This window comes from Lotus japonicus, chromosome 4 (genome assembly GCF_012489685.1).
Source record: "Lotus japonicus ecotype B-129 chromosome 4, LjGifu_v1.2".
Classification (NCBI taxonomy): Eukaryota; Viridiplantae; Streptophyta; class Magnoliopsida; order Fabales; family Fabaceae; genus Lotus; species Lotus japonicus.
In genome coordinates this window covers 10847611-10858589 of record NC_080044.1, presented here as the reverse complement: position 1 = coordinate 10858589, position 10979 = coordinate 10847611, and the positions used below count along the sequence as shown (strand labels likewise).

The following is a 10979-nucleotide window of genomic DNA, read 5'->3' as shown; positions in this document are numbered from 1 at the left end:
GAATGGAAAATACAGAATCCTATTAATTCATCTACAGGTTTAATATGTAACCCAAGCAGTGTGTCCATTAGCAGGTTTAATAGTCTCACTCTCACATTAGCAGCGTGCCCTGTGCCAGTATAGACACTACTTACCTTCTGCTTATTTAGCTCAAGAATGCGATCATTAATCTCATCAAGTAGATCCTCAGATTCCAGGTTGTTGTTTGAAATGCACTGTAGAACTTTTGTCAAAGTGGCTGTAAGAGAGTTTTGGATTGCCTGATTTCTCATTGATATGGAATAGGTATAAATACAAGAGGTTGAATAAAGTCGAACCTAATCTAATTATGGCTAATTACAATTAACATAATTATCAATATAATTACATGGGAATATTCTCTTTTATCACACCCCCCAGTCGAAGCGGACGATTCACCGACGCTGAGTCTAGACCGAGAACCATGAAAAAGAACCTAAGGAAGACCTTTGGTGAAGATATCAACGATCTGATGTCGGGAAGGAACATGAAGGACGCGAGTCTGGTCACGAGCGACCTTTTCGCGAACAAAGTGAAAATTCATCTCAATATGCATAGTACGCTGATGTTGCACGAGATTACCGGAGAGATAGATAACACTAACATTGTCACAATACACCAAGGTAACCTGATGAAGAGGAAAATGAAGCTCCAAGAGAAGATTGTGAATCCAACATGCCTCAAAGACTACATTGGCAACACCTTTGTATTCGACTTCAGCACTAGAACGGGAGAGTGTGGGTAGCCACTTAGAGGACCAGGAAATAAGGTTGTCTTCAAGGAAAGCACAATATCCAAAAGTAGAGCGTCTGTATTCGACTTCAGCACTAGAACGGGAGAGTGTTGGTAGCCGCTTAGAGGACCAGGAAATAAGGTTGTCTTCAAGGAAAGCACAATATCTAAAAGTAGAGCGTCAGGTGCCAGGACATCTACCCCAATCAGCATCAGTATAAGAAACTAGTTTCTCAATATGGGATTTGTACAGATGCAGATCATAAGTCATAGTGCCCTGAACATAGTGTAGGATGCACTTGAGAGCAAGCATGTGCTTAGTGTGAGGAGCATGCATGTGAAGGCATACCTGCTGAACAACATAAGAAATGTCAGGACGAGTAAAGGTGATGTACTATAAGGCACAAGCAAGACTCCGAGACATGGTGGGGTCCTCATAAGTAGTGTCATATGAGGTACTGAGCTTCTAGTTTGTGTCAACTGAAGTAGCGGAAGGGTTGCACGAGGCCATGCCGGCTCGAGCAATAATTTTTTACTAGCATAATTACTCTGACTGAGGAAAAGGTCATCAACATATCTGGAGACGGTGATACCTAGGAAATAACTTAGAGGACCTAGATCCTGCCTAGCAAATTCTGAGGCAAGAGGAGCCATAAAGTATTTGTGAAGTTCATGAGACGAAGTAATGAGAATGATATCATCAGCATACATCAAAATGTAGGTCATGTCAGAACCTTGCCGGAAGATGCAAAGTGAATGATCATATGTGTTATGCTGAAATCCAATGGAGGAGACATAGTCAACAAATCACTTGTACAAAGCATGTGGCGCGTGCTTCAGACCATAGAGTGACATGAAAACCTAGAGGCTGATGCATGTAGACAGTCTCATGAAGATCACCATGCAGAAAAGCACTCTGAACATCAAACTGATGAATGAGCCAGGATTTGGAGAGGACAATAGTGAGAACTGCCCGAATGATAGCCAGCTTCACTACGAGGCTGAAAGTCTCATCACAATCTACAAGTACAATATGAGACCTGCCCATAACCTACAAGACGAGTCTTATAACGCTCAAACAAGCCATTAAATTTATTTTTATGTCAAAAAATCCACATACAACAAATAACATTAACATCACAAGGTCGGGGAGCTAACTCCCACATATTATTTCTAATAAGAGCATCAAATTCAGACTACATAACAGACTTTCAATTGGGATCGGACAAGGCTAGTTTGGGGTTACGAGGTAGATGAGAGATGGTTGGGATCCACTTGTTGTTTTTGGATGATCGGATACATCCATTAAAAATCAGTATGATGTCCAAAAACAAGAAGTGGATTCCAATCATCTCTCCTCTACCTCGTAATTCTAAACTAGCCTTATCTGATCCCAATTGAAAGTTCACTATGCAATCGGAATTTGATGCACGTATTAGAAATAATACGTGAGAGTTAGTTCCCTTACCTTGTGATGTTAATGTTATTCGTTGTATGTGGATTTTTCGACACAAAAAGATATATAATGGCTTGTTCGAGCATTATAAGGCTCGTCTTGTAGGTGACTGCAGGTGTGGATTGTGATGAGACTTTAAGCCCCACGGTGAAGCCGGCTACCATTCGGACAGTTCTAACTATTGCCCTCTCCAAATCCTGGCCCATTCATCAATTGGACGTCCATAATGCTTTTCTACATGGTGATCTTCATGAGACTGTCTACACTCATCAACCTCTGGGTTTTCGTGACTCAGCGCCCGGATTATGTCTGTCGCCTGAAGAATTCTCTCTATGGACTGAAGCAGGCGCCAAGTGCTTGCTACAAGCGATTTGCTGACTATGTCTCCTCCATTGGATTTCAGCAAAGCACTTCCAATCATTCACTTTTCATCTTCCGGCGAGGTTCTGACATGGCCTACATTCTACTTTATATGTTGATGATATCATTTTCATTACTCCGTCTCATGACCTTCGCAAATAATTTATGGCTCTTCTTGCCTCGGAATTTGGAATGAAGGATCTAGGCCCTCTACAGCTTGCTTATGCTGAGCAACAAATTCAAAAAGCTTTAAAACTTCATCTTCACCAAAGGAAGAAACCAATCCATAAATTGACAAAAGGAGTACAAAGCCAAGAACCTCCAAAGAATTTTCAGCACTTGCTCTCATGCTGGCTTTCAAATCAAGTGCTAGCTTCATTGCTTCTTCTCTTATATGGGGTTTAATTTGTGGTGAGATTCTCAAAAGTTGTTATAGCAGAAAGATGTGGCTGTTGTCCATAATTATAGCATCATCTTCATTCTTGAACTGTGAAACAATGGGCTTCTGTATTATATCCAAAACAACTTTTGATGGATCCGATGTTGTTTCGAGATCAACTAGAATCTCATTGTCAAGAAGTTCAGGTTCATCTGCAGTTGAAATTTAAGCTCTTTCATTTTTCTAGGAGCATCAGTAAATCAATATGATAATAGGAATTTTAAAAAATAGACTATAATATGAAAGAATGAAAAATCTCTCCAAGACTAAAATTCATAGGGACTGTGCAAAAACCATTCTATACTCTGTTAAAATCAATATCATTATACAGTAAAAATTGTCTAAGACTAGTGAGAGGACAAGAGAAAGTAGTTGCACCAATAGAACTTCAAGTGCCCTTAATCTTGTCGGGATAATGAACCGACATTGAAACCCATAAACTTCAGTGTCAATGTATTTGAAAAGTTAAAACTACATTAATCTATATGTTGCAGTACCATAACATTAAGACACTGGCCCATAAGCTTCAAACAGTTGCAATATCGTTGAAAAATTGAAACTACATTAATCTACTAATCTATATGTTTTAGTACTATAATATTAGAACACAAAAATAAAGATATGATATCATTGTTTTTAAATTTAAGAGCTCCTGAAAACTAGAAAAGCTTTTCACCTAACCTTTAAGTTGCTTCTTTTTTGTTCTGAGCTCTTCTCTAGGCTATCAAAATACTTGTTTTTTTGATTCAAGTCCTCCTCTTGACATTTTGTTGTTTCTTTTTTAAATTGAGCTCCTCAGTTGCTCTTCAAGTTGCTTCCTTTTTTACTCAAGGTTCTTTGCTCGGCTTCTAAAATTTAGATGTCAAAGACATTAAATCAAATTTTGGAAGCCAAGTAAAGGACATTGAGTCAAAAGAGAAGCAACTTAAAGAACAACTAAAGGAGTTCAAGTTAAAAGAGAAACAACTTAAATGTCAAGAGAAGGATCTTGAATAAAAAAACAATTATTTTTAAAGACTAGAGAAGGAGCTCAAATAAAAAAAGAAGCAATTTGAAGATAAGGTGAAAAGCTTCTCTAGTTTTGAGAAGCTCTTAAATTGAAAAACTCTAAATCATATCTTTATCCAAGTGTCTTAATAGAAAAAGAATGTTTTCCTATGAAAAACATCCGAGGAATGCTAAAGTAAGAAACAAGGAGAAGAGGAGAGATTGATTGATTGAAGATACTCAAGCTCAAATAAAAACAAATCACTTAAATAACAAGTGAGGCTAGTTATGCACCTCCATCGAATCATGAATTAACCATTTTTTCACAAGATAAAAAATAACAATTGATTGGGGCAACAAACACTAATAATTCTAACGTAATGCACGTAAGGGTGTAAATCAATTCCTTTATAAGACATATTCTTTTTTATTTTGCTGATATTTCTCCTTAAACTTTGTGGATATCAAATTAAGTCAAAACCCATTTGTCTTAGAGCTAACGAGTGGCAGCCACCGCGGAATTTGGATCATCTCCAGCTGTTGAATGGTGCAGCAAGTATAAATGTTAGAGGAACTAAATGTGATTTAACACTTACTTTTTAGTTAAAATAATTTCAACCATTAGATGATTGAATCAATGGATGAAAATCTGTTGGAGGGGCTGGAGAAAGTATGGTGCAGGAGAGGATCCATATTCAGCCACCGCGAGGGTGTTCTTAAGTTTAATGTTGATGGTTCCTCTCATTGGTCTCCAGGCAACAATGGGATTGGTGGGGTGATTCGAAACTCTGGAGGCAAATTTTAGTTGTGTTCTTAATGGGCCTAAATTAAAGCAATTTTCCATGCCTTCTGTAAGCATTTTCAGCTCAAGAGCGACTCTCCTCTAGCGGTGGGTTGGGTTCATTGCAAGGCTAATAGACCATGGAAGCTTTTAAATGATTTTAATATAATTGATGGGCTCATTACCAGGTTGAACCCCATATGGTCCCTTCTAATTCAGCCTTGATTGCTTTGGTCTGCTGTTTCCTTTGCTTCTTTTGTTGTTGTGCTTCTTATGGCTGTTTGACGGGGCCGTTTATGATTTTGAGCTGATTTGCTGTTTTGTTCCTCCTTGCTTGTGTTTTCTTCTTTTGTTATGTTTCTGTTTGGTTTTGTTTTTTTGTTATTTGTATCTCATTTGGGGAGTCTTGTTCCATTGCTTGTATTAGATCGGATATTTTAGCCTTTCAATTTCAATGATATTCCTCTCTTTTTTTTAAATATTTATATATTATCTCTATTTAAAAAAAAATTATGATAGGAACATCAAACATGTAATCTTTATCAAAGTTAATACAACTAGGTTAGAGAGAGTCACAAAATTAATTGAAAAGAAAATAAAAATTATAAAAAAAATTAAGAAAGTAATAACTAGACTAATTAGTCTTTTTGGTTACAAAATAGCTTACTGAACCAAATATCTATCTAGGGTATAGTCTTACTTATTTTTTTAATTTTTTGATGTACCAAAAAGAAATACTAGGAAGAAAATAACAACAATTAAATGAATCAAATCCAGAAATAAAATCAATATCAATATCAATCAATATATATTAGAAAAGAAGAACTTCTATGAGTCTGATTTTGTGACGTGTCATTCTCAGGTTAATTCTCATAAAAACATTTTCACATGTCATTCCATTAGATAGTTTCTCTTATGTTGTGTTACTTTATCTTGAAACCGAATTTTAAAAGATTTTCCCTAATTATGTAAGATATATCTAGATTGCTCCTTACTAAATTTATTTCCAAAATAAATTTTGAAACCGTTTTCGTTATCTCTTTAAATTAGGAAAAGTCTCAAGCCTAATTTACTGCATTTACAGGAATCCCCTGATTTCTCCTTTTATTCTTTCTCATGATCTACAATATAAAAATAAAATATGTAGTGCTGAGATTATAATCCATTAAAATAGGTTATAAATATGTTTAATCACTTGATAGTTTTTTTGAACGTGATAAATGAATCAATCTTGATTTAAATATGTTATAAATATGTTTAATTATTTTGGGAAATTAAATCAGTTATTATTTAATGGATACAACGAAGATTACAATATTTGATTTGATTGATTTCCAAATATCTATGATTTGTGCTATTATCTTCATGTGTTGCAAAAGAGGAGTTCACGCATTTCAGACTCTTCTATTTCATCTATTGTTTAATATATTTTTAATAATCAAAGGATTAATTGATGTATTAAATACAATAGACATATTCTCCGCCGTGCAACGCACGTGAAAAAAACACTATTAACAAAATAAAACTAGGTATAATACTAAAGTACTAGATATAGTTTCAAAAAAAAAAGTACTAGATATGATTCTAAATTAACTTGATTAAATATCTCTAAATTAACTATATGTCCTCATGTAAAATTGATAACCACTCACCTGGTGGAGGAGGAGGAGGATTGAAGCGGTCATGTCCAGAATTTGGCCCCCTGTTGGTGGGTAATCAATCATCTATTTCGTATAAGCTCTTTCTGTTTCCTGCTTAAGAATTATTATTAGCTAAATGCTTCCATCTAATTAATTAATAATTTGTTTAAATTTACAACATTAGATGCAGTATAACGTAAGGCAAAATAGAATAGGATAAACTGTAAAATGGCCATACGTACCGACAGCGTTGGGGTGGAGCGCGGTGGCTTCGGCGGAGGGAAACTCGAGTACAGCGGCAGAAGTGATGACGAGAATATTCTTCTGATGAAGTACAGAGGCAAGGCAAGGGAAACAATTAATTGATATAACTATGTTTTTCTATTGATTCATAAAAAGACTAATTGAATTTGTGTATATGAAGTTTACTAGGGAAGAATGAAACAACAAATTTTGCAATCAAACACGTACAAAAAACATATATCTATTTAGAAACATCATGATATCAAATCATCATCGTTTAAAAGTTTATCATGGTGTCATAAAACAAATATATTTAGCAACACTACACTATATTTTTTTTTTCTTATCGTAGTCGATTTGTGTAAAACTTATATGGTGCTATTGAAATCTACAATGACAACCCGTACATTCGTATATGGCAGGAAACGAACCATACCCAGCCTTAAGATTTCATGCTCAAGTCAGGACCGCTGTATCGTGAAGATCAGAGTTAATGAATGGATAATGAATCAATGATACTCACATATATAATTTAATATCTTATACATATTCACATGTATGGCAAATTATATTCTATTGGGAATTGAATGAGTTGAGCATAAGGATTGTCAACAAAATTTCCCAAGTCACTCCCTATGTGAAATATGAGAGAAACAACTATCATTATCACCAATTAAATGTTCCCAATCTCGTCACCTCCTCACAAACAAAACTGAGTCACATAGTAATATAGTATGTCAATTCCGATGGTGAGAGAATTGCTACAAGGTTCTGATGGCAGTCTGATTAGTACATATGCACGAGGGCAATCAGCTTCCTCCTTTGTAACCTGCAGCATTTTCTCATTAATATGGACTAAGGATCTTCATGAGAAGATTGTTGAGTGTGTGAATAGCGTTGGGGCCTTGGGGGTGCTGATAGTAAGTAACTTGCTAAATTTTTTCAAATAGAAAAACTTCTATATATTTTTACACCCGTTAGTTCTCTGTTGAATGTTTGGTATACAGGCAAGACCAAAAGCCATATTGAAGATGATGCTACCATGCAATGAATTTCCCTTAGTCCTACCCACATCATGAGCCAAAGGCTGAAGCCTAACAATTTAACCCACACTAGCCAATTTCAAAATACTCGAGTTCAAATGAAAATTAATTGATCACTTAAATAATAAGTTAGGCTACTTATACACCTCGGCCGGATCATATAAATTAACCCATTTTCATAATATAAAAATAACAGCGGGAAAAAAACATTGATAATTCTAACATAATGTACACAAGGGTGTAAATCAATTCATTTATAAGAATTATTTTTTTTATTTTGCTGATAATATTTTAACATGATGATAGGATCTGGTAATCTCTATCAAGGTTAATACGACTAGGTTAGAGAGAGTCGGGGAAAACGTTAAATTGGAATGATATCCATTATTGAAAAATGATACAATTTATAGAAAGAATTAAGGAAATAATACTATACTAATTAGGAACATATTTGAACCAAATATCTATATTAAAAAGAAAATAATAACAATTAATTGAATCAAATTGTCTCTATAAAAAAACTAGATATTGTCAAAAAATAAAATAATGCAATCAAATAATCTAAGATGTAATTCTAAAATACTAGAACGTTCAAATTTTTTTTCTAAAATACTAGACATGATTCTAAATTAACTAGATATAATATCTATAAAGACTAAAGAAAGAGTCTTCATTCATTTGAGCAAGGTGAGCCAAGATCATGTTTGGGGTTAGACTCTACTCCTTCATGTGCGTCCTTACTCATCTGCGCCTTGTGACCTGTAAAAGGAACATCTGATTATACCCCCTTTCGTAACCTTGTTCAATGATATGTCCTAGCTCTTATTAAATACACTTAATTATTTGATGAAAAATTAAAATTTCTTAATTAATAACCTTAAGGTAAAATTTATTCAATAATAAAAATATGTTTTCGGAAGTCAGTATAATATTTTTTGTGATAAAACCAATTTACTGGAAAAGCTGAGAACATGAATGTGAATAAAATATTTTGACTTCAAAATTCAAATAATGTAAAGATGGCTCACCTGGTGGAGGAGGAGGAGGAGGAGGAGGTGGAGGAGGAGGAGGAGAAGGAAGAGGAGGAGGAGGAGGAGGAGGATTGAAGGGATCATGTCCAGGATTGGGCCCTGTAGGTGGGTAATCCTCTATTTCGTATAGGATCTTTCTGTTCCCTGCTTAAAAGTTTTATTCAACCAAAAAATTACTATCAAATAAATGCTTCCACCTAATTAATTAATAATCTGTTTAAATTGACAACATTAGATGCAGTATAACGCATAGAAGGCACAATAGTATATAGGATAAAATGTAAAATGGTCATATCCTGTTTCTCCTTTATCCTCTGTTTTTCTTCAATCTTTCAGAATTATAATATAATTATAAATTAAGAATGCTTTATCAATTAAAAATATATTTAAAAAATTATAGGTGCATTTAGAAAATTTTAAAAGCACTTAAAAATCTCAAATAAAATTATCTTATTATTTTTCTAAAAAAAAAATAAAAATAAAAATTTTATTCTAAAAGTAATATCATAAACTTAAAAGAAAACCAATATAGATTACATAGATTATACTAAAAAAAACTAAGCATACGTTCTAACGAGTTATTTTTCCAGAGTAAAACAATCACTTAGCTCCCTGAAATATAGTAGATGCGGTGATTTTTATCTTTCTACTAAGAAAATAGGTAAAATGATCCTTAACGAATGAAAAAAAAGTTATTTACTTGAGGTGTGTGTTTGTTTAAATGTTGAGTGAATGTAAATAGACATTTTTAATCTAACTCCTCACATCCGTTGCATTTTTTGCCTCAGAATATATGTGAATGGACTTTGAGGAGAGAGCCAAGAGAAAACCAAAATCAATTTTTTTATCTGTGATGAATTATATTGATCATTATTTTACATATTTTTATTTCTTTGATACTAAGTTGATCGACCATTTAAAAAACAAATTTATATCCTCTCTTTATTTAATTTTAAAAAGAAAGGAAAAAACTGAGCACAGAAGGCATATTATATTACCTTTGTCCATGTTGATAGCAAAAGACATGACAGCACAGGAAAGCAAAAGGAAGAGCACGCATTGCGGAACTAGCGAAGCCATCTCTCTCAATATCGATTTTGTTGTACAAAGAAAATAAGAGCACCACAAGCTTTTTATAGAAATAATGTAGAGGTAAAAATTGTTAGGGATTATGCTTTCATTTATTTTTAATACGTTAGCAATGCATCAGCGAGTGGATTTCCAAGTTGGTCTTGATATGATCGGAATATAGGGTAAACCGTAAACCGGTAAAGAGAGTTGGATAAGGGTATGGTAAGAATGTAAGATAAAAATGAGATAACGTTTTTTGCTCATATCATGTATTTGAGGTGGTCTGGATAATGATATAAATAAAAATTAAATGTGCGTTCATTGTCAATGTAAATTGTCTGCACAGTCATCAATTGAATTTCGTCACGTTAAAAATATATTTTTCTTTTAGTTAAAATTTAAAACAAAAGTTATTATTTATTTTATGTAGCATGTTGTAATGACACTGTTTCACACAAACGTAGGTACTAGGTATCCATTAAACTCTATAAACAATGATAAATGAATGAATTATTTATTGAAGAAAAAGTACATAATATTTTCTAAGATTAATTAATTTTTTTAAAAAAGTAATTAATCTATGAAAATTATTCTTTTTATTTTTGAAAATGGGTCTATGTTGGGCTGGTCTATCCAAAATTCCAAGAGTAAGTTATAAAACAAGAAGACTAGCTCCTAGCAAACAAAGACCCACACGACGGTTGAGATTAATACTTTTTTTTTTTTGAAACATGAGATTAATACTTAAGAATAATATTTTTATCTAGCTTGAAATGATTATTGTTTAAACAACATTATAGTCCATCATGAACCAAAGATTATTGACCGTTGGTATATCATAAAAGAATGACCAGTGCATCCTGACAAGTGTTTCTCATGTAGGCTTAAAGTCCCTATATGGGTTTAGGATTACTTACAAGCCACCCCTTGTAAGTTCATCACTCACACTCACAGGCAAGTGTTATTTTCAGTTTTTAAGTTATAATCCAAGTAGCATTCTTGTTTGCTTGTGTGAGGTATTTCATAAACAATTTCACCAGGAAGAAACCCCCCACATCTGTTGATATATCAAGTTGACATGGCCTTTATCTTGCCACATAAATTAAGTGACAAAACCACAGCTACTGATCCACAATTACACAACAAAAGAACAAAGAGGGAGAGATCAAACTATGATG

General features: G+C 33.7%; 1 protein-coding gene across 1 annotated transcript; it reads right to left on the bottom strand.

The window, feature by feature from the left end:
- Positions 1 to 454: 454 nt before the first annotated feature.
- Positions 455 to 1798, bottom strand: LOC130712278 (uncharacterized mitochondrial protein AtMg00810-like). The gene is made up of 4 exons (XM_057562112.1): positions 1568 to 1798; positions 1210 to 1524; positions 952 to 1099; positions 455 to 897 (listed from the first exon to the last, which is right to left on the bottom strand). The coding sequence occupies exons 1-4, from the start codon at positions 1796 to 1798 to the stop codon at positions 455 to 457; spliced, it is 1137 nt and encodes a 378-aa protein (XP_057418095.1).
- Positions 1799 to 10979: the final 9181 nt, after the last annotated feature.

Excerpts from the sequence above, each read along its gene's own strand:
- LOC130712278 (XM_057562112.1), bottom strand. The coding sequence starts at position 1,798 with ATGGGCAGGTCTCATATTGTACTTGTAGATTGTGATGAGACTTTCAGC. Across the intron at positions 1,525-1,567 it reads AAGCACGCGCCACATGCTTT|CATAACACATATGATCATTC; the intron begins GTACAAGTGATT and ends ATTGGATTTCAG. Across the intron at positions 1,100-1,209 it reads TGACACAAACTAGAAGCTCA|GTATGCCTTCACATGCATGC; the intron begins GTACCTCATATG and ends GTTGTTCAGCAG.